Consider the following 24,707-nt stretch of genomic DNA (forward strand, 5'->3'; position numbering starts at 1 on the left):
AACGGCGCGAAAATTGGAAGGAGAATAAAGATGAAACGAATATATGATAGCCGGGATGAAACGAGGGCGACAAGAGTTGTCGCTAAAGTTGGCCGCCGCCGTTTCCGTATTCCGGGGAGAGACGCGAGTTGTGTGTCTCGTAGTCAAAGTGAACCGACCGGTTTTGGCGGGCTTTGGACCGCGACTCGTTCAAAGAAATTCAAATCGAGTTAAAATTAGCAAGGCAAAGCCACGTCGAGGGGAAAGAGGGGGGAGAGAGAAAGAGAGGAAGAGGTGGTGGTCCCTTCTGATCTTCAATATTCCGCTCATAACATCGGTTTCTATTCCGGCGCCCGTCTAGCTCTGATCGTTCTTTCTCACGAAATTCGTGTCCGGAACGGGGCGAGACTCGTGTTTCTATGGCGACACACGTCAGGCGATGGGAGATAGGTTGCGATTACTTTTTCCAACTTTGCCTCGTTCGTCGATCGAAATTGTTAATTGACCGTGGTAATTGGTAATTTTAAATTGGGAAAGGGAAAATTTCAAACTGTCCGATCGTAGAGAAATTTTCAAGAACGCGCATTTTTTTCGATTAATTAAAAATAAGAATATTTCTATCAAAAGATCTCCTGGTTTTGGTTTGATTAATTTTTCACAAGAGTGGCTCATATCGAAAGACGCGATTAATTTAAATTTCGAGAATTAATTATCCATCATTGGACACGAAAGTCGAAATCTCGATTCGTAACACGCGGCACGAAATAATCGTTTGAAACGAAAGGACAGCCCTCGTTCGAGGATTAATTGGGCTGGCACGTTTACAAATTAATTGGCAATTTTATTCGAACGTGTTTACACGCAAGACGTTTTCGTAATGGCGATATCTTTCGATCGCGATCCCATCGTTTCGAACAAACGAAACACGCAATTTTCGCCTAAGGATACTCGCCACCGCGCAATGCTCCTCTCGAACTTTTATATTTCCTGTGTGGCCGTGCCAATACTGTACACTCCTCGTCACTTGGCCCACGCGTGCTCGCGTGCACAATCGAGAATTTATATCTCTGCTTCGTCCATTTTTCATTTGTCCCGCGTAATCATAATTAATCTGTAATAGTTAACGTCCTGTGTAACAAATGGAAATATGAATTTAAAGGCAAGAATGTCGCGATAACGATCGAACGATTAGAACGGTATTTGCAAAGCCCTTGACCATTACTCCCCATTTTTTCCTGCGAAAGAGAAAAAGGAAAAGAAAACTCGAGTCCACCCGGGTCACGCGATCGATACCGTATCGAATACCGTTTTTTATTCAATATAAATTCTTCTCAAGATAAACTTGACATAAATTACATAATTTAACGAATACTTTTCACAACACGACGTTGATCTTCCATCTCCATATCAACTTGCTACACAAAAACACATACTACAAAAACTATTAAAAATCAATTTTAATCATTGGAACGAACGATTTATCGCAATCGTCAATATTATTGCAAACGAATCGAAGAGTAATTAAACGGGTCGCGTGGCCGACGAGAAGCGATCTCCTCCCCATCCTGGCATCAAGGTTCACCGTTCTCCTGAGCGTGGCATTATGTAATTAACGTAGGGGGGAGGGGGCGGCCATTATACGAAAATTCATCAACAAATTGGCCGTGATCGGGGCTATCATTGAGCGGCGGACGGCCGTTGCTCGAGTACTAAGAGCAAATTGCGGTTACTCTCGCTAATTGAAGCCCAACCTCGGCTATAACCTCGTGCCGGCTCGCTATAAATAGGTCCGTTTCGCGCCCGATGCGTGCAGACACGCGTGTTCCTCCTGCCTTTCCGCATTACGGCGACGTTCCGTAAACTGTTGCCTACACGTGTACGCGCGATATACGCGATCGTGGGATCAAGGGTGGAATGGGGAGGGACGTTCTGACGTCACTGGTAGCGTAGAGTAGATCCAATCGGTGCCAGTCGTTGCTAATGGACTCTGTCAAAGGCAATTCGGTAATTCGGTTTCTATCGCGTGCACGACCGATTTTCCGCGTCCCTTTGTCGCCGCTCATTGACAGGTATGGACGGAGGATTCAGCCATTTTTGAAATTGTCTTTCGCGCGAGAAGGGTTCGAGGGATAAATCGAACGCGGTGTCGAACGTGTTCGAGGATGCTAGAAGAGATATATCAGGGACAGGAATTTTTCTGCACGAATCGTATCTGCGTGGAAGAAATTTTAATCCTTCGCGCTCGAAGGAGGATTAAAGTTTTTTTGAAATAAATTCTAAGCCATGTATCGATGCGTATGGAATGATTGAAAGCTGGACATGTATGTATGTATATATATAAAGTTTTACGAAGCTCGTTTTGTAAAGGTAAAAACGTGCATTGCGATTTTACGAGGAGTGGAATATTTATGGGGTATTATTGGAAATTATTTTTTTTTAAATATATGGATAAGAAGATACATTAAATCGATTTCTCCTTTGAACCTTCGTTCGAATCGATATTTGATATATTATTACGAATATTTCCTCTCTTGTGGAAATATTATTAATCGAAAAATGATAATTTACGAGAATTAGATGGATTTTTATTACACGAATAATTTACATCCCTTCACAAATTCATAAACGAATTTCTACTACAATTGAACGAAAAATACACTTCAACGCGATGAAACTATTCTGCTCCCAAAGATATATACATTAAACAACTGTCGCTTACTAATCACTTTGTTCCTTTCCTTTATTCCTTTACGTATATACTTACAACAAACATTTCGAATCGAACTCAACAAAACTTTCTATTCAATTCGCCTGCACACATTTCGCGGAAACGTGACACGCGCTATTGCCAATTTCCGAGTGACAAACGCGCGATATCACGCGATTCACCCCATAAAAAGGAAAAAAGAGAGAAAGAGAGAGAGAGAGAGAGAGAGAGAGAGAGAGAGAGAAGGAAATGGGAAAGAGGGTAGGCGGCGCGTCCCATAAAAATTCAAAGTCCAATCTCGGCATCGAAGTCCGTGAAAGAGCAACAGGGGTGGTCGCAGGAGGTCGAGGGAGGAATTAGACAGGGTCGATCGGCGAGGGAAAGGTGAATATTTCAAAACGAGAGTGGCGATCCACGGTTATATCGTGTGAATACATATATATATATATATATATATATATATATATATATATATACATATGTACACGTATATAGATGGCTCGCGTGCGGCTCACGGGGATACCGGATCGATTGTCCTTGCCTCTCAAGGATTGTCTCAAGGGAGTTGGGGTTGAAATAGAATTTATAGCACGCGTTTCTGGCATATTAATAGAACGCGCGATGCTAGAGCTGCCGATCCAATTGTCGCCGCTCCACGACACGAGGCTTCGATTCCAAGCAAAAAGGGCGAATTCTGAGGATGAACGTGATGATGATGATGACGATGCTTGACATGATATAGGAATTTTTAAATTTTTGTGATAAATAAGAAGGTAATATAAATACGTATGATTGATGAAAAATTGTGTAAAATATGTGTTGACTGGGCAGTGGAAAACAATAAATAAAATATACGGGTTTAGCTGAATGAATATATTTGATTATACGTGATTGCGCGTATCTGTTTATAAAACATTTGAAATACGTGTATCGAAGAGAAACAAATAGCTACCAACTATGAAATAGTAATGTTGCTGACAACATTCAATAATGAAATTATATATATAAAATTTCAGTGAACTTTAAATTCTATAACAATATGGATGCGATGAAAAATATAATTCGACAGTTTGTATCGGATCGAATACAGTAAATCTTAGCAGGAACGATTCTCCGTATCTTATACATATTCTCGTGTATACACCTCGAAATAAAGAATTACGGATTTCAGTGAACAATTTCTTTAATAAGAGAAACTGGAAACTCGGTTTCTCAAAATACAATGCTGACCATTGAATTTCGAATCCATCAAGACAGACCAGCATTTACGTCATCGCGATAGTGTCCTCGCGAGGCACGATGCGAAATTAGATAAAAAAAAAAAAAGAGAGAGAGAGAGATTAAACAGAAGTACAGTGACGCCGATTCTCGATTCAGCAAGGAGGATCGACAAGCGTGAGATATGTATAAGGAATCTGTAAATGTGTCTTTAATACTGTACCACATGGATCTTCTTTACAGTATGATCGTTCCTCTGCGAATCGATGATATTTCGCGCAGAGAAATTTGTATTTACAATTGGAATTTTCGAAATGACGGGCGACGGGTGCCGATTCACGGTTATTACCCTATAATATCGCCCGAAAAATCTGTCAATAAAATATCTTCAATGCATATTCCATGTTATTCTCTACTCGTGAACATGCTGTATTACTATCATTACTATCATTGTAATACATATGTGCCATTGCAAGACTTATTTAAACGTAAATCCAATGAAAGAATTTTAATTTGTTTCACGACAAATTGTTTGGGGATTAAACGTAATATTCAGATTCTTATACAATTTACCAATAAATCATATATGATATTCACGATGAGAAAAAAAAAAAATCATCCAAAATTTCAGCATCGTGATTATATCGTGTGTGTTATTCGATTTGGGAAAAATATTATTTCGAATAAAGTGTCAATATTAGGAAGGGAGGCGAGACGACGAGTTGTACTGTGCCATGAATTATCGTACAGTAACGAAGAGTGCCGCGCTTTTGTACTGTGACTACAAAAAGTACTCTATATTTATATAGTAATAATTAATTAATTCTCACTTTCATCGCGATTAGAAAAATTGTATATCATGAAAATGTAGAATCTGATATGCACAGATATTACTTTTTGCAGCCACAGTACGTTCGCATCCGTATTGTTTCTCAGATTACTTTTTCTTCTGCGTCACTGTGCTCCCATTGACGTTCGCAATGTGCGTTTTCTCACTCACGTGGACACCGCGCTGGTCTCGAGTAACAGGCCTTTTGCTCGCGTGGACTTCGCACCACGCCAACTCTAAGCATCGAATCGAAATGGAATTCGTTCTGTTCCTCGATCGACGAGCATATATCATTCTTTCGAATCTATTATCCGTTTTAGAATTTCGCTGGATCATGTACATGGGCTATAAATTGTATCGTACCATTGTTTGTTAATAAATAAACGTTGATCGAGGGTGAGGTTTAGGAAGCATGCGTGGTTTTCAAGTAGACATGGAAGAAAAAAATGAAAATGGTGACGTAGCTTCTGTTAACTATTTAAAGTACGAGTGATTCGATTACGAATGATCGAAATATCGATTATATCAGACTATCGTTTCGAATAATATTGTACTATATTCATATCGAATTTAACCTCCATGATATTTGCAAAATGTTACCTATCAACCTTCTAAAATTTACGTTGGGTTTAGGTTTAGGTTTAGGTTAAATTTAAGATTGGAAAATGGTACCGACAATGAGCCAATTCACGTGCCATCCACTTTTACCTCCAATCATACACGATTACATCTATTATATCGAGGCCATCGTTCCGAATAATATTGTACCATGTATGTATCGAATTTAAGCTCCATGATATTTGCAAAATGTTAGATGTTACCTATCAACCTTCTGAAATTTACGTTGGGTTTAGGTTTAAGTTTAAGTTAAATTTAAGATTGGAAAATGGTACCGAAAATGAGCCAATTCACGTGCCATCCACTTTTACCTCCAATCATACATAGATTACATCCATGTAAACCGTTCTTCGCCCCATTTCCTTTGTGCCATCCTGTAATACAAATGCTGTTTCCACAACGAATGCTACGAAAACACGAGGGCACGATTTCGAGGCCAGATTTGCCCGTCCCAATTTCGGAATAATTATCGGAATAAACTGCACCCAATATAATACAAATCGCGTTATTTTCCCTGTTAATCATTCGCGTTCGACAACAAATCGCGAGAGACAAAATCGCGTGTTTCCTTCTCAATTTGAAATCACGCGAGTTGGAAATCTCCGTTTGATCGTTCAATATTGTACTTTCCACCTATATTTGACCACCTCTGTCTCTCGCAATATAAACATTTGTACATCTGTATCTGTTGGACGTTTAAATTATTCTAAGCTATTTGTCGAGGAGGAGAACGAAGGGGAAGAGAGAGAGAGAGAGAAAACAGCTCGATACAGTATTATTCACCCTATTCCGTCTCTCCACGTCGTTCCGCTTCCCCGCTATAATCTGGACGACCCTAATAACCATACTTTACGCTAAGTTTCCGTGTATTAGCATGTTTAACGAGCAACGACGCCAAGCGTTGTTTCGCGAAACGAGAAAACATTAATGGCCGTACCGACTCCGCGTTTCGCATTCCACTCTGTCAAGATCGAATTTATACTCTGGCCGGAAATGATGCCACTCTATATTCCACAGAGTATGGCCGGAATTGAATAAAATTGAAATCGGTCAGAAAATATACGAATTTTTATCCTTCTTCGTATTCCTTGGAAAATTGGAAATGGAAACGATGCATCTTTCGTTTCGTCTCTGGATCACTTATAGAACGATCATCCAGAGAAACGTAAAGGAATTAACTACGTGTGTAGAGTGAATGTTAATTAACAGTGTGATGATTTTTTAATTGTATATAAATTCATCCTCTTTGCTCGTTCGAATTCAAATTCGAAGATTGAAACATGTATTGTTTAAATTTCTATTCCACAAATTTAAACAATACAATCGAGGATTAAAAATAAAAAAAAAAAAAAAGAAAAAAATAGTTTTCACTTTGCACAAGTTCGAAAACAAGAAAATGAAAAATAAAGAAAGGCAATCGCAATGGTAATAATGGTACACCTGATACCTTCAAGTGCCGTTTCTCCACCGACAACCGTCAACCCTTCCAATGGAAAAACCGATAACAGTAGCGATTCCGCGATCGAGTTTCGACAATTACACGTAGGAAGTTTCAGAAACGTGTTCAGCACGGTTCTAATAATGGCCATTAAAGCGACGTATCGCGCGAACCTTCTCGCGGCGCGAGAGGAGGGAGGGTTGGGCAATAATTGCGCGAGCAAGCCGCGAAATTAGATTACACCGTGCCAGCAGGAAATCACGGGCGCGTTTAATGGCGGCGATGAAATAAAGAAAGCCACTCGCGGCAGGACCATTTTCATGCATTACGCTCCCGGCTACGATGCATTATTATACATTATGACGCATTACGACGCGTTACGCCGCGGTTATGTCAACCAACTCCGCCGCAAGTCTTTCCATGAATTATGTATGCGAGTACACTCTCTCTCTCTCTCTCTCTCTCTCTCTCTCTCTCTCTCTCTCTCTTTCTCCTGCGCGCGTGTGGCCTCGATCGGAGGGGAGAGGGGAAAAAAATTCGCCCCAAATCCGTTCCATCGTTATTTTTCGTAGTTTGTTTCTAACAAAGTTTTTTTTCACAATCAAGGAGATTCGTCTGTCTTAAAGACTGATGTAATTTGTTGTTGCGTTTGTTCCATTTTTCTTTTTTCAATGGAATAATAAAATTAATCAAACTAGCATGAACTATATTTTATAGTTTAAGGGTTGAGGATACTTTATCGTACAATTGGTACGTTAAATCGATGAATCTGTATAATACACTTGCTCTGTCTATTTTACTTGGGTAACGTGTAACGATATACAAAGAAATTTGAATTCGTTATGAAAGTAATATAAGCTTAGTGTGTTATCACACTGCTCTCAAAATTCCCAATATTATAATACTCCTGATGATACTTCTAAATGGATAAAATCCTAATTTCGAAGCCTTAAAGTTGATCTTAATAATTTCTTAAGTGGAAGATGTATAATCTTGACAAAAGCAAAGCAAGCACTCTGATATCCAAATATTGACAGAGGAAAAGGTTCCTTTCTTGGTTACGCTTTATTCGAGGCGGAGATGTTCCAAAGTTTATGCATCTGTTCCACGTAATGAAAGTAGAACTGCAACAATAATATCTTCCCTTCGCAACAACTCCATCCGCGCTCCTCCTCCAACACTGTTTATGCAAAGTCAAAACTTCATTCCACGCGTCTACGCCGCAGACATCCATTATCGACCGAAGGTTGAATGCACTTAGCCCACGACGAGAGAAACGGCCGATGAAATGTTAAACAAATACATCTACGTCAAAACGTGAGCACGTACCGTGCATGTCACGAACATGTCGATGGAAAAAGAAGCCACGCTGTTTAGACCTCCCCTATTCATAGACCACCCCATCATTTCAATGATCTATCGAACAAAAAGGACTTTCGTGATGCTCGACTTCCGATGGAAATCTGTAGATGGAAATCACATTCTTTTTTTTTTTTTTTTTTTTTTTTNNTTCTTCTTTACAACGATAACGATTCTTTTCGATGAAAGAAAAGCATAATCTTTGCGCTTCGTCGAGGCATAATACATAGGTCTGACGAGCTAATAATGATCAAAGTATAAGCGTTTTGAAAAAAAAAAAATTGGATATTTGAGAACATCGAATATATCCCCTATAAAAAATATTAATCATTCAAAGCAGGTGAGAAAATTGAACTTTGAATTCGATTCAAAGTTTTCATTCGAAATTGAACAATTAATTAGTAATTAACACCGTTCCTCTTGTTCCTCTATTATTATTATTATTATTATTATTATTATTATTGTTGTTGTTGTTGTTGTTGTTGTTATAATTAATATGAATCACTGTAACGTAATAATGTCTGGTGATGTTATTCAGCCTCGTCAAGCACTGTATACCCTTTGGCAATTAAATCGGCCATTCTTTTCGCCCCGAAGAAATTATCGCCCTTCCAAGGTCGGCTCGGCTGACTAAATTGAACGACGTTCCGGATCAGAGATTCACCATCGGATGATGCTTTTCTTTCAGACTCTTGGCACTCTTTATGACCAGAACGAACGTGCCTCGACTCTTGTTGCTGGAAACGTTGCTGAAAACGCGGAGCGGGAACAGCGGGAGACAAAGTCACGAGGCGACTCCCGCTGTTAGATTGCCGGGTCTTCGAGGCTGTTTCGAAGTCGAGGTCGGAATTACAATCTTTCCTTTTTCTCCTTTTTTTCTTTTTTTTTGGTTCCACAGGGAGAGAGGAGCACAGGTGGAGGAGCAAATTCGATGAAATTACTTATGGGCGGAGGGGGAAATGTGGCTAGACGTTTTGACACAGTTTTGATAAGAAACTTTAAATCTCTTGTGCGAGTCGAGGACAAAAATAGTGTCGATAATTGGAGAAAACTTTGTACTTTGGGAAAGTTCTCTTGTTCTCTTGATCGAAGCCAATGAATGAATTCATGATTTGGGGATATTGAAATTCATTTTTCAAAACGTTTCTCTTTCTCTCGACGAATTTTCGAACGAGGATCTAAGCGCGGAGGAGCTAAGAGACACAATCGTGCACGCAGTTCAGAGAGAGTTCGATGCGCGTTTCCATCAGACGATTGATTTATCGATCTTTGAATAGAAATTCGTTCGATCCGCCTGTCAAAAGTTGAAACGATCGCTTATCGAAGGAATCGAGTGGGCAGCAGCGCGCTAATTACACCCAATTAGGGATGACGAGGAGGAGCGTTGCGTCGGGCTGCTTTAAGGGACGATCCTTCAATTAATCACTAATTACCTAGACGGATGACTTTAATCAACGAACGAGCCTCGCCGGTTAATTGACATCGATAGCTTGGGCGCGATTCTTCGAAATGGATTTTCGAAGAACAATGGGGGCGGCACGAGCGTGGGGAAATTCGAAAGGGATACACCATCGATGAAATGAATAATTATCGGGATTATTCTCTCCGACTCTCGCGAATTCTTGCAATATTTAAACGTTCTTCCTCTTTAAATATCCGAAATATTCTCGATCATTATAAATCTTACTTAATCAGAAAACTTTGACTCCGTCAAATCTCACAAATTGGATCCAGAACGGATTAACAGCGACTCGTGTATTTTTCTTCGAAAATTTTCGAATCGAAAAGAGAATCGTCAATGCGATCGATTAATAATTTACACGTAATTGCGAGAATTGTCGGGCATTAATGGAAAACGCGGGGATACAACGGTTGGCCCGCGGAGGGAATGTCGTCACGGTGGTGTGGTCATCGTGTCACGTCACGGGACTTGGACGCGGGCCGTCGGCTCGTCACGGTCCGCGGGCGGATCGTTATATTAATTTAGGGCTAGCGCTCATTAAAACTTAACGATAGCGCTCGTTATCCTCGCCCGATAACGACGCACGCACCGATTATTATTCAACGATTATATCGCTCAACGTTTTGTTTCGCCTTCGTTACCGCCGCGGCCCAAAAGCGGAGCAACCATTACGCTCTTTTCCACGGCCCTTTGCCGTCCCTTTTAACTCGATACACCTTCGACTACAGGTGAACCGGAGGGTCCTCCAATCGTGTCTTCGTTACTCCAAGTATCTCGCGTTATACCTTTTCAAACGAAGTTGAGAACTATAAGTGAGAGCCTTAAAGAGAACGATAAAATTTGTGAGTATTTTGAAATGTTGGGAGTATTTCAAATGCAATTTAAAGTCCGTATCTAAGCTTTAATTTAATTTCAAAATCAATCAAGAATCCTTTTCTCAAAAAAAACTGCGATCCAACGATGATTGGAGCGGCTCTATTATCCCAAAATAGAATACGAGGGGAAGGGAGACGATCGAGACACGAAGGAAAAATCGGGTGGAACGGTTTTCAGGCAACGGTTTTCCAACAGTGAGCGAAACTAGCGGCTCTATTATTCGAAAGTAGAGTGGAAGAGGGGAGGGGGGCGAAGGACTCTTGGGAAAGTTCCCCAGGACTCGCCTCAGAGATTATCACGTCCTCCCTGCGCTCTCTCGCCGCTCCAACCACCCTCCTTCGCTCCTTCAACCCCCTCCTCCGACCCCTTAACGCGCCAAGCTCATCTTGCATTCTACAGGAGGATTAAGGCTGACGGCATTCCCGGGTTTAATAAGTGTCGCCCGAATGACGTGAATTAGTCCAATATGTCTGAAGCTCCCGGTAGCAACAATTCAGGGCTGCTGCATCGCGTAATTAAAATTACTCCGCGCGTCATACTTTACGTCAGGCCCGCGTTTCCTGTCGCAAGGGGTGAGAGCGTCGCCGCCGTAATTGAAGGCCCACCAGGAGGGGGAGGGAGTTGAAGAAGAGAGAGGCACGGTTCAGTGGATGCACTTCAGAGAGGGGGGAGGAGCCAAAATCGGGGGCCCAGATATACGAACCGTCTAACTCGGGACGATAACTCGTTTCGATGGTTATCGCGTATCCACATCTTATCGAGGTGGAATCTTGTATGTTTCGTAGCGAAGAGAAAACGTAGAGAAAACATAGTGAATGAAGTTTTATATCGTATTATCCCGGAGAATAATTAACATTCTGAATCAGAAAAATAATAAGCGAGCGGAGGAATAAATGTAAACTGTGTGTGAAATCATCACTGTTATTGGAGATAGAACGAAAATAAACCATTCGACGGGATAATTATCGTCGTATTCATAGGAGACGAAAATGAGAAACAAACATAAATATCTGAAATATTATTCAGCATCGCTTATACCAAACATTCAACGCGTAACAATTATTAAGAGATAATCCCTTTCTCTCTAAAATTCCTGTCAACCAAAACAATCCCCCCTTCGCTTTTCCTAGAAAAGAAAAAGAAAAACATTAGTTATTAGCATGGCAATTTATTCGTTGTCGCGGTACGATCAAAATAAACAGTTTAAACCCAGTTTAAACTGTCCCCGGTTGAGAAGTGCGACTCTTCCCTCCCCTCCTCCCTCCCCATTGGCGCACCCCCGCGGGGAGAACGGCTGCTGGTTAGGGGATGGCCTAGTTTCGGCATCGATGCGCCGGTAATTGCGTTCGAACGGGCGCGAGTCCTCGACCGGATCGGGCACAGTCGGATATTTAATATAAAACGGGCGGAACGACGATATTGCGGAAGAGGACGCGGGGCCAGCCAACACCGTGCGCGGATGCAATCTCTCGGGCGCGTGAAACGACGGGCGGGGAACTGGGTCGTAACGGAGGATATTTTTACGCGGCCGATTTTTCTACCGCTTCTCGGAAAGGGGGGATGATACCCGATCGATGGAAAGATGCCCTTACCCTCCCCTGTGACCGTGAATGGGATAATCGTGCTTCTTCTTACTAGAATGGAGTTACTCAACTATTGGATTGGAAATTTGACATATTAACGTTTTGTTCTATTCTATAATAGAATTTGGAAAGGATTGTAAATAGATGATGGAAGGTTTGAGTTTATTGTTTCTATACACCATTGAGGGAGGGGAAATAATTAAACCTCTGGTAAAGAATGTAATAATAAAGATGGTATTCGTTTAACGCATAATACAAAAAGAAATTGGGATCTGAGCGAAAATTAAAAATTGCTTTAAATTTGGAAACCATCGTGGAATAAAATTATGGTAAATTCCAGGAGAGAAATTCCAACTCGAGCATCATTTCCTACCTTCTAACAGGTAAAAATTCGTCTTTTCTTTAATGGGGAGGATGATGGTCGATTCCATACCTTGATCGGCGCATCCTCCGACGTCTCGCATTCCTCGAGCTGTAAAGAAGGAAGAAAAGAAAGAAAATAGAGAGAGAGAGAGAGAGAGAGAGAGAGACGGGTTAATTGGTGTTGCTTTACGGAAGGAGGGGACGTTAAATTTAGCGGCACGCATCGCGTTCAGATCCGGTTACGAAAACTTTCCGCCACGTTCCCCGGCCTTTTTATACACGGTCATCGTTTTTATTTTCAACCGAGAAGGACACCGAGCTGCGTCAAACGTTGGAACGAAGGCGATCGACCTTTGGAAATGAGAGCGGCACGTTCTCAGGGAAGAAGGCTGCGGCGACGATCGCGTGACTATCGATTGAACGTCGAAAAATGGGCAACATGCTTCGCTACGCGTAATGCTGAAACGCGAGGTCGATTATCACGTTGTTCGCTGATACGTATATATACGTATCGTATACGCGATAACGAAGAGAAAAATATATAAATATATATATATACACGTTCAATCGATGGTTCATCGTTCTTCATCCAGTTCGAATTTCATAAATGATATCTAACACGATTGGAATGGAATATCCAGTTAATTTTATCCAGAAATTGTACAAAGAATAAACTTAATTTTCATACATTATTATTTATTGTTCCATTCAAAAATAAATGGATCAATTGGCTAGAAGAAGGGAATAGAAATCACGCTGAAAAATCACACCCACTCAAAGAGTAATTACTCAACAAGTATTACAGAAGAGGCGAACTCACAAATTCCAAAAACCTTATTATCCCACGAAATGCAACGCCATGTTACGTACAAAACCCATTTTACTCTTCCCGAAATTTCTCTTTGTGTGGAAAGAAAAAGAAGCAAAAACAGGGAGAACCGACCGCTTTTTCGAACCGCTGGATGAAGAGACGAGGGGGAAGAAGAGGGAAAGAGACGGGGGCGATATTCGCCACGAAAAGAATTTGATGAGCGTGAATTCTCCCTCCGCGGCGGACGCGCGTGCAAACGCCGGAAAGAATTCTTTCTTACGCCGGTGATCCCTTTCATCGCGCGCGGCACGGCGCGCCATTCGGCGCCAGCGTGCAACGGCCCTGGCTATTGGCGCGTGGCGGTGCTAATGAACTTCGGGGTTCACGTTTTGCGCGAAACACGTGGCACCTCGCGGATGCCACCGGATGCGAGCGCGACGTTGGCGCGATATTGGCGAGGAAATTCGAGGAATCCCGGTGGAACGCGAAGGGGTGAACGAAAACGAAGGTTTGTCGTTAACCTTTCGCTTTTGGGAACATTGATATCCCGTGGCAATTTGAAATTTGATACGGCAATTTTTATTTTACTTAGGATTCATCATAATTGATTATTGATTATTATATCAATAAGGAAGGAGGAAATTCGGGGAAGTTTGACAAGATGAGGATAAAAATTGAGGATATCCGAGGGAAGATATAATAAAATGTGGGAAAGGAGAGCTTGATCGAAAGTTCATTTCATCTGTCAATTATCGAGTAGTATTGCGATATATTTGTGGATTATGGAAAAATGGAATTCATGGATAATTCGCAATGCGATTTGGAATAAAATTTCTTGGAAATGGATTTATCATTTTCGTTATTTTCAAATCTTACGAAGTATTTACGATCCAATAATGAAATTCAGGCGATATTAAAATAAATTGACGTTAATAGATTAACAAGCTTTTGTATTTAAAATTAGCAAGTGTCGGATGATTTATGGATGGAGACATCGTTTCAATAAATCATCGATCGGATTCCTCGAGACAAGAAGATTATTAGATTCAATAATTCTACACGTGTTACGAATGAATAATTGATGGAAGAATTTCCAGATGGAAAGAATGTTTCGTCCCCATTAAACGAAGGATTCTCGAGACAAATGTTCGGCTTTGTCGCGTGTCAATCGTCAAATTAACATTAAATCGCGTGAACTTGCGAATTTCTTCTTTTCCACGGTGGGTAAAAATGTGCGTGTAAATAATGCGAGTGCAGCACGTGGGGACAGGATAAATCCCATGGATGAAATTTCTGAGTTGAGTAGCCTTGAAAGTCGACAGTTCGAAGATGGCGGTGACAAATGTTCGCAATACCGGAGGGAATCTGTGTATATACGTCTTCACATAATTTCCAGGATCTCTGGAAGGTTAAATCTCTTCCATCTCGAACCTTTTCCACCACCTTCTTTCCAACTTGATTTTAGTCGGCTTGTGTTGCGTTACTTATGTGCACCCATAATCTACCATCTACCATACTTACGACAAAAGTAACGCGCGAGAATAAACCAACCAAATGCAAAAAATACGTGTTATAAATATTATTTCCCCGTCGAAAAATACCGTCATGTCGATTTCAAATTTGGAAAGTTATCTTTCCACGAAAATTTCATCTGCGATATAATTTACCAATTAATAATTAAAACGAAAATTTATGAATATAATTAAAGAATCGCGTGAAGAATCATGGAAAAGTTGAACAGATCGATCGCCCCAAGATCATTCGAAGATCATCGAATCGTCGAAAATTAATTAGTTACTCGAAAATCGGAAGAAATCGTGTCGTTGATGCTTAAGATCATTCGAAGATTCGATATTAAAAGTTGTCTCGTTATTTAGCTTTTTTTTTTAATTTGTACTTATTACTCGTACAAATTAAAAACTCGAAAAATTATATATCGTCGTGGAATCCGCAGATATCTAAAAATCTGAAGAGATTTAGCCAACAGTTTACTCCTACTCGGTTCCAGTAATTCAAAAGCTTGCTCTTCTTCTTCAACAAAAAAAAAAAAAAAAAAAAGAGAGAAAGAAATAATACGACCTCGAAATCAAATTCATAAAAAAAGGTTCCTAAGGGTGTTTCATTCGATGGATTTACATATCAGATCGCAGACAATCTTGGTTAATTGTGCATACATGTGGTAGAAATAAAAAGAGGGCGAAATCGAAATACGGTCAACGGATTTCCGCCCTCCCTTCTGTCTCCTCTCTTTCTTTCCTTCTTTCCTTTCTTTTCTTGCGTCAATTAAAAAACATTCGCGAATTTCGATCGATATCTCCTCTCCTCCTTTCATTACGATTTTTAAACGTTAAACGTTGACTCGCGAGGATGGCTCTGGTCGCATACGAAATTCATATAATTTGCCTCTCCGCCGATCGTTCCGCTGGTTAGGCAGCCCTTCGTAAAGGCCAGTGGTGAAATCCTTGCGAAATGCAAGATTTTGCGAGGTAAGGACAACCGTGACGAGGGTGCGATAACGCTAATTAAATCGGCGTCGAGTCCTTGAGCAACCGGGCAGGCATGGGGCTGTCGTTAAACAGTAAATTACCTGTAAACGCGTAATCGACGTAGCGCGACGGAGGGACTCCTGCTGAACGTGAAATCGCTCCAAATTGTCGGGAAATCGTGGCAAAATGCTCGTCCTCGTGGCAAACTTTGTTCTTATCCCTGATCACCGGATGCGAGCACGCCAGGGGAAGAAGAAGAAGAAGAAGAACAAGAACAAGAAGAAGAAGAGGAGGAAGAAAAGAAAAGAAGCAAGAGAACAGCAAGAAGGGGTTTTTGATGTATGGCAGTTTGGAAAAAAAAAAAGAAAAGAAGAGGGAACGTGTTCTCTTTCGGTTGCTAGCTGTTATTCTTTCGTACAAGAACGTACGTTGTATATATCGAATAAATGCAAAACGTAATTTTATTTGTTATTAATTGAATTAATTGTTGGATTATTGAAATGTTACAATTGATTATTGATAAATTATTTCAATAAGATATTTGACATTTGTAGATTTATTGAAAGTAACAGTCGATCGAATTAACGAATTGTCAGGATCAAAATCTTTAATTGATGGTTGTTAATGAATTTATTCTTTTTTTAAGTTGTGTGTAACATATAATTTTGCCAACGTGTAATTTGTTGTTGTATATAAAACGGTATTCAAGTAATACCAAAAATTAAAATAAATATTATTTAACGATACGTTTAATCAGTCAAAATATTTTGTTAAAATTTAAGTGACTTTACACATTCGTGGCAATTCGATCTAATATTTATATCATTATATCGAATTCCAAGTTTCATTAATTAATAAATTACGTAATTCAAGTTTTAAAAAATATATAGGTTAATCCATCAATTAAAGATTGACAAATTTTAAAATCGAAAAGCAAATTGAAACGATCCAAATAATAATTTTAGAACGAATTTAGAACGAATCGAAAGGAACAAAGGAACTATAATTAAATACCTGGACATTATTCCAAAAATCTATTGAAAAATCAGAAAAAATGCTGGAGGATTAAAGGTTTCGTAAAAAAATATTGATTTACATTCGAGAATGTTCGGCAAGAAAACAGCTCGAATAATCAAATTGACGCATCAACGGGGGCATCAACAAAATGCAGACACAACAACATGGAAATTATGCCGAATCATTTATTGTCCTGTCGGCGCTTTGAACGACGACGCAGTTTCTCGAAATGGCGCGTGGCGGGAGTTCATGCTAATGAACCCATCCTGAGTCACGTTCCAAAATACAAAAGAGTGGATCACGCACGAGCGAGGAATCCTGAATCGTGATGGCGATTTGCAAATTGCGACTCTGTTTTTTCCATTAACGCGCCACGTGCCCCCCTTTCTTCTATTTCTATTTCTATTCCTCCTCTTTGCGTGTGTACACGTCAGTTCGAGGCTCGCGTGTCTCATCGATCATTTATCTTGCAATCTTGCGAAATCCGTTTACCAAGTTGGCGAAATATGTCGAAATTAAATGGACGTTAAAGAAGAGATGGAGTTTAGTATGGAATTCATTTTCTTATTTGACGTCCTCTTCTTTTATTCCTCTTCGATTCTTTTTCTTTCTTCTCTCCCTCCTCCCCAATGATTCTTTTCAACAACGGCTTCAAAATTTTTACGAAAACCGAAATGAGAAAGAGAAAGAAATTTTTTAAAATACCGATAAATATAAAAATCGTTATCATAATCGATCGCAAAGTATCTTAAAAAGAAATAAAAACTTATATACGATCTTTCCAAATCCACGGAATCGAAATCGCCGTCCATTCAACATCCCCCCACACGTCTCCCCTTCCCCAGAAGAAGCAGAAGAAGAAGACGAAGAAAGGAGAGGGAAAGGGGGAGGACACGCGTGGTGGGTAAAATAATCACTCGATCGAGTCGAATTAAAGAGAATAGGCGGGGAACGGGCATCGATCTCGGTTTGGTTAGCAGCCGTGGCCAGCCGGTGGTAATTAATCAGCGCGGCGCGCACCGGTAATTAGAGGTATCGATCGACGGCCCAATTAATACGCCTCTTAACCGCGATCGGCGATCGATCATCGAAATGTTATTCGCCGCAACGGAAGAATCCTCCCCGTAACGGTATCGGATTAGCGCGAATTAACCCTGGAACGAGGGGAGGATGTCTCTTTCTCGAGGAGGGGTGGAGGAGGATTGGTGAATTTTCTCGATTTAATATCGTATCGTGCGTATTTGGCGATAATTTCGATGGTAATATCGCGGCGATCCACGGGAATCGTGGAATCGTGGAGGTCTCTTTCCTCTCCCTTGTTGGACCGAGGAAATTGAATATCTCGGCAAAAGGTAGTGTGCCATTGTTTATGGATCCTTGGACCATTTTTGATAATTTCAAACTTATTCCTTTGTTTTGTTCGTTCTATACGGTATAAAAGACTCTTCAGCCAATTTTGGATCGTCGGGTTTCAAAAGTTGTTGCAGAGGGACAATAAGATTAAGATTGGGATTGAAAATTGTGGACGCTGTTGTTTGAAAATCGGGAAAGAAATTAATCGAAACGATAATTTTAATTAAAAAAGAAAAAGAAAACGATCGATAAATTAAAGATATACGGTATCGAGTGTTACTTTATTTTTCTACTAAAATTATCCCTATTTTGAAACGATTACTTACGATCTAACGCGAAAGAGCACACGTTATATAGAGCTTCAACTTCCTCTCGTCAAAAACAAGCAGATCCACGCCACTCAAACCCAAATCCCAAGACCTCCATCCCCAATCAAAACTAAATTATGTACACAAAACTCGTTCAACCTAGAGCTCTCTATCCACCCGTTTCCGACCCAGCTCTGAAAATTAACCGGGAACGTCTCCTGGAGCGACAAGGGAGGGGGGGGGGGGGGGAAGGGGGGCCCGATTAAACGGTCTAAAATTCCATCGCGTTAATCTCCGTCGAAATATTCGCAGGTGGCCCCTGCGAAACCAGTCGAGAGAGAAGGAGAGAGAGAGAGAGAGAGAGAGAGAGAGAGAGAGAGAGAGAGAGAGAGAGACAGAGGGGGGGAACAACACGGTGATTTCGAAGAGGCAATGTTGAATCCGAACGGCGTTTAATGCCAACGACTTTTCGTGCGAAAAAAACGGAGTAAAACGGGGAATGGAGTGGAAATCTATAGAAACTCCGTCCAGAGAAAAAAAAAAAAAAAAGAAAAAAAACGGAAGAGAGTCGCTTTTTGATAATCGCATTGAGCGTAGACGCGAAATCGTCGTGTCATCGTGGCACCTGACGAATTTTCCAGCCTATCCCACCACTTGCGAGAAACGCTCTCTCTCTCTCTCTCTCCCTCTCTCTCTCTCTCTCTCTCTGCAGAGTGTAGAAATAATTAATTTCAATCTTAGAATGCCTGGCCCGGACGGGTGGAGAAGCTCTTAGCCTGTCGCGAACTTTAGTCGTCGTAGCCACTTTCGACGAATGACCGAAGTAGAGGGAAGAAAACTCTTTCTTTCCACCTCCTCCTTTTCGTTCCCCCGGATGTCCCCGTGTTTCCCGTGCTTCTTTCCCGTTCTTCCTTTGTTTATTTTCTCGAATCTTTATACATTACCGCCGTTTCTTCCCCCCCCCCCTCCCCCCTCCCTCCCCGTTCCTCATGAAAATTCGATAGACACGTCGTTTAAGGATATTACCCGAGGCGGCAGCTTTTAGCGCGATTAATTCGGACAAATGTATATTTTTCGAAGAGAGAGAGAGAGAGAGAAAGAGAGAGAGAGAGAGAGAGAGAGAATGAGTTTCTCTTCAACTTTGCAACGGGCAAAGAATTCTTCTCCTTTCATCCATTCTTTCGTTGCTTTGTTGTGTAATTCCTTTTTTTTTTTTTTTTTTGTTTTTTACTTTCAACGACGTTATTATCATCGGAGCCCACGAGCCCACTCGATTCGAATCACTCGATCCCGCGTATAAGAACCTTTTTATTCAAAAGGTTTATATAACGTCATCGTCAAATTCATGCACATCGAACTTACATAATGTTCCCAATAAAAGAAAATCCCAATCTCTCCCTTCCTCCCCCCCCCCCTCCCCGAGAAAGCGAGCGAAAGCGAGCCTAACTAACTTCCAAAAAGAATCGAAAAAAAAAATCTCTAACGAAGATTATCCATCCATTATCGAAAATCATCCTAATCGATCGAGAGATAAATTTCGCGAATTTCTCCGCGTCGCAAAAGGCTATTGTCCCCCTGGCTATTTATCCTCCCTATTGGTTAGTACATATCCTCGCTTGCGTTTCCTTTCCTTAAAAAAAAAAAGAAAAAGAAGAAAGAAGGAAAGAAGGAAAGAAGGAAAGAAGGAAAGAAAAAATAACGGAAACTATCGGCGAACGCGCGAGAGGAAACGTCTTTATCGTGCCTTCTTCCTCTTGCCTCCTCCTCTCCTCCTTCCCTCCTCCTGATCCTCGCGGAGGAAGCCTCCTTCTCGTCTCTCCTTCTTTCTCCTTCGCCGCGTTCCTTCGCCCCCTCCCTCTCACCCTCCTCCTCCTCGGCGTCTGGTTTGCCCGCGCATAACGCGCGCGCGGGATTCTTTTGGCCGCGAGTTCAAAAACCTCGGCGCGCGTGCGGCTTCCACCGGAATGGCCGCGTGAACTGCCAATTACGTGGGGGGGAGCGAAGAGGGTGAGAGAGAGAGAGAGAGAGATAGAGAGAGGGAGGGAGGAGGGGGAAGAGGATGCGGATGGCGCGTTGCAGCTGCACCATCCACGGCCCGCCTCGTTACCGCCTCGCGATTTTGCGCGATAAGTTCACGGCAAGACGAGAACGCGACGCGAAAAAACGCCTCGGCTCGCGATTTACCGGTACGGATGAAAGGAATTCGAACGGCACGCGATTCCATTTAATACCAAGGCCTCGATCCACTGCCTCCCTGCTATTTCCGCCCAGACGCGTAGACACTCTCGCCTCGCCCTTCTCCTTCCGATTCGAATGGTCGTTCGTGTTTTGGAGTGTTATATAGAAGAGAGAGAGGGGGGGTTGGTTGTTTTTACACGCCTGTAATACACGAATTTTACGTCATTTATTCATATTTGTATTTCCAAGGTGAACGAAGAATCACATTGATTTTGCGTATACAATGTTTTGAATAAGGAAGAAAAAAGGAACGCGATGCTTCGTTTCTCGATTAATTTAAATGTATCCAAGAAAAGGGGAGGAAATAATAAAGGGGAGGGTGATCAAGGATTCGATATTAATTTTCTGATTAGGTGTCCTGAATAATAAATAAATTTTCCATCTGTAATTTCAGAATCGTGAAGTATGTAATTCAATAAGAAGCCTTTCCTTTATTATCTCACTCGCCGCTTCGATTCTGTGTACAACAGTATCGAAAGTTGCACTTCGTCATCCTTCCTTCATTATCCTCTTTCACAACCTACAGATCGTCAAACTTCGGATGCTCTTCTTCGACTTCGAAAGCTATCGCCACAATTCCATAAATACAATAACTCTTCAACAGTAAATTTTTTAATTGTTCTATATGCTACGTGTGAATAATTCTTATATTTTCCTGTAAATTTTAACAAAATCAAACACAAATCAAATAAATTTCTTCTTCTGTCCATTCTTAAATCATCCTACTACTCATACATTCATAAAACGAATAAATTTTGCGAACACTTTTGTTCGAATTCCCGACGGATTCTCGTCGAAATTTAAAATATATCCGTAATCAGTGCCTAACGAGATCGCGCAAACATTCTGAAACAAGAACGTCAAAAAGTGAGATGAAGCTGTTTCAACGTTCAATTCCGCGTCGAAAATAAATCGCGAAGAGAGCACTTAGCCAGCACCGATTCCTTGTAACACGATTCTCTAATTTACTCCCCTAGAAGAGAAAGCGATTCTCGCGGGGGCTGATGAGAAATTGCATCGCCATTCCTCTCTCCCTCTCTCTCTCTCTCTCTCTCTCTCTCTCTCTCTCTCTCTCTCTCTCTTTTCTTCTCGATCCGGGCAAGATATTAAAGGAAATTCGTTTGAAGGCAGGCGGCTCGGCTCATCCAGATTTATCAATCACGTACTGAACCCCATAGTAAGATATTCAGAGGGACAAATATAAAACCCATCCGATTTCACCGAGATCTTCAAGTTATATCCGATATCCATATCACCATTGTTCACCAAATATATCAGTCACAAAAGTCTCGAGAATTTATCTTATCTATTTTCTTCAGAAAAACAGATTTCTGATTTTAAATGAAAATTTGCGTATATCCTTAATTACGTAGTAATAGATCAATTGAAACAAAAGTTGAAGTAACATCTGTCGCGCGTAAATTCTCTTCCTTCCCCTCTCTTTCTGTTTCGCAATTGAATAATTCGAATCCCGAAATGAACGACCCCCCTCCCCCCCAAAAAATATCTCTCTTAATTCAAAGTGTATAATTTTCCACAAATTATCGAATCGCGTCTTAAGTGGCACGATATTTCCATCCGACCTCTGAACAGTCAATCAACAGATACGCCAATACTTGGTTGAAAAGTACGTTGGTTTCATGGAGCGGTGTCGCGTCAATCAACGATACCGAAATAAAATCGTAACGCTCGATACGTGTACACGAACCATCGGCGACGTTGAAGAGCACGATTGATAGATACGGTGAATTATTTATCTGCGAGGAGTTATCTCGTGGCGGCTCGCGGCGACACTGAATTATTACCACCGATCGGATGTGTCTTGTAAAGCCCTGGCTCCGAGTAAATTTCTAATTTGATCCATTTGCGATACCGTCGCGATTCTTGAAAGGATTCCAAAGGGCCGGTTGCGAGCGGAGTTATCGATCGATCGATCGATGGACGAAGGTAAATACACGCACAGGGGGAAAATATTTGACCCTCCATTTGGATGTTGATTCAACCGTGTGTGTGAAGTGTGTGTGTGGATATGTGTGTGTGCGCGTAATAGAGCGGCGATGCGTATTAGAAATGCAATTGAACGATAGGGAATTGAAATAAAGTGAAGGAAGGAAGAGGGAACAACTTGGAACGAGTATCGTAATTTGTGCGTTACGATCGTGTACGAGTCTCGCGTGGAACTGATTTGGATCAGGCGTGTGCCCGATACGCAGATACAAGGGGCAATCGTTTGTCAACATAATCGACGATATGCCGCTTCTCGGAAATCCGCGTACATATCGCTCGGTTTGTATACATATATCTTACAATGGATCGATATTGGAAACAAAAACAAACATGTACACTCGAATGTCTTCCATTCAAACTATTCCTAATTATTTTCTAACGTCTGCTATCGAATAATACGACGCGACGTATTCAACCAATTACCTCGAAATAGTAATTGGTTCGATTTATCCTCCTTTATTCTGCTCTACTCCCTCCAAGTCATGGGAATGGGATTCTCGGACGATCGAAGCAAGATTGGACGTAGGAGAGAGAGAGAGAGAGAGAGAGAGAGAGAGAGGGAGAGAAAGGAGAGGAAAATCGGGAAAAATAGAGGGGAAATAGTGTACAAAGCGCGTGTACGTATCGCGAGGGAAACGTCGTTCTATTGGAAACATGTCTGGGGACGTCGCGAGCGTATCTCAAGACGCGCCGATAAGAAACCGGCTTCCGAGCGGAGAAAATAGGTGTATTTAATTGGAAACTGAGGGACGAGAAAACGGGGACGATGATCCACGGTCGAGAGATCGTGAAAGGGTGGATATTTATCGAGGTTCTGGAACCGACGTGTTTTAGAAAGACGACCGGAGATTGTGACTGTGTTTCCACGTGGAGGAAAGAAGCGATATTCGTGTTAGCAATAAAATAGAGTTGTTGATACATGAGAATTATATTTGTAATTATATATGTATATATAAAATAAAAATATTAATATAATATGGCTTTTTCTTTTCTTTTTTTTTTTTGGCTAATGCATTTGGAAAATTGATTTGAAACGAATGTTTTGAATATGCTTTTGTATTATTTTTTATTTCATTATTATTATCATCCCTCTGACTTTTAATATGCTTGGATTGTTCACGCACACGTACAAGAAATACAACATCGATGTTGAAAAAAAATTCAAAAAAATTATCCGAATCTAATCCTTGTATCCAAACCTTGATCACAATCGATCGAAATTGCACGATTTCTCTCATCTAATCGATCGAAGCGAAGGACAAAAAAAAAAAAAAAATTCGAGATCCCAAGCAAGAAGAGGCCGCACCTCTCCGCATCTCTTCTTCCCTCGAGGGAGGAGGGAAAATGGCGAACAGCGGGGATAAGGATATTTTAAACGGGGGGAGGCAAAGCGCGTAAGACGATAAGCAACGTTTAAAAGTCGAGGATGGAGATTTATTCGCGGCATCGACGTCGTCGTCGGGGAGGAAAGGAAAATCCACTTTTGCCGGTGCACGCGGAAATCCTGCCGCGCATTCGTGGGGAATCAGCCCCGGCGAATATCGCTCGAGACTGGAAACAAGGATCAGACGTAAGAAGGAAATAAAGGAAGGAGCGGGGGAGGGGAGTGGAGGGATACACGATGAATACACGTATCCTTGAAACGTGGATACGTGTTTGAAAGCAATCCCCGGACGTTCCTCCACAGACGTCTGAAGAGCACGACAAAGGATGTAAGCCGCTCGAGGAGGAGGAGGAGGAGGAGGAGGAGGAGGAGGAGGACCGGACTCGCGATTAATAACGGGCAAATAAAAAAAAAAGGAAACGGGAGAGTATCCCCTGTGGGTGGATGCTGACGCTATCTAACGGATCAGAGTGGATCGGAATCTTAATATTTTAGCGCAGCCTTATCTCATCTTATCCGTTTTCGATATTATTGGAGGATGGGGAGGAAGGGTGGTGGGTTTTTTGTCAAGGAATCAAGATGGAGTTGAGAAGAATCGTGGAAGACAGCCTTCCGATGTTTGAGCAGAAAGAGTAGATTACGAAGGATTCTTACGAATCGTTGTGAAGGAA

General features: G+C 41.3%; 1 protein-coding gene across 2 annotated transcripts in view; it reads right to left on the reverse strand.

The window, feature by feature from the left end:
• The window catches only part of LOC122718631 (3-phosphoinositide-dependent protein kinase 1), a 479,613-nt gene that overhangs the window by 293,195 nt on the left and 161,711 nt on the right, over positions 1–24,707 (reverse strand). Inside the window, exon 3 of one of the 2 annotated variants that reach the window (XM_043943831.1) lies at positions 12,503–12,541. The exons of the other annotated variant lie outside the window; for it this stretch is intronic. Coding sequence (XP_043799766.1) covers positions 12,503–12,541 — 39 coding nt within the window. The remainder of the gene's footprint in view (positions 1–12,502; positions 12,542–24,707) is intronic. 2 annotated transcript variants of the gene reach the window in all.

This window comes from Apis laboriosa, unplaced genomic scaffold (genome assembly GCF_014066325.1).
Source record: "Apis laboriosa isolate Shangri-la unplaced genomic scaffold, ASM1406632v1 scaffold66_cov157, whole genome shotgun sequence".
In the NCBI taxonomy this organism is placed as follows: Eukaryota; Metazoa; Arthropoda; class Insecta; order Hymenoptera; family Apidae; genus Apis; species Apis laboriosa.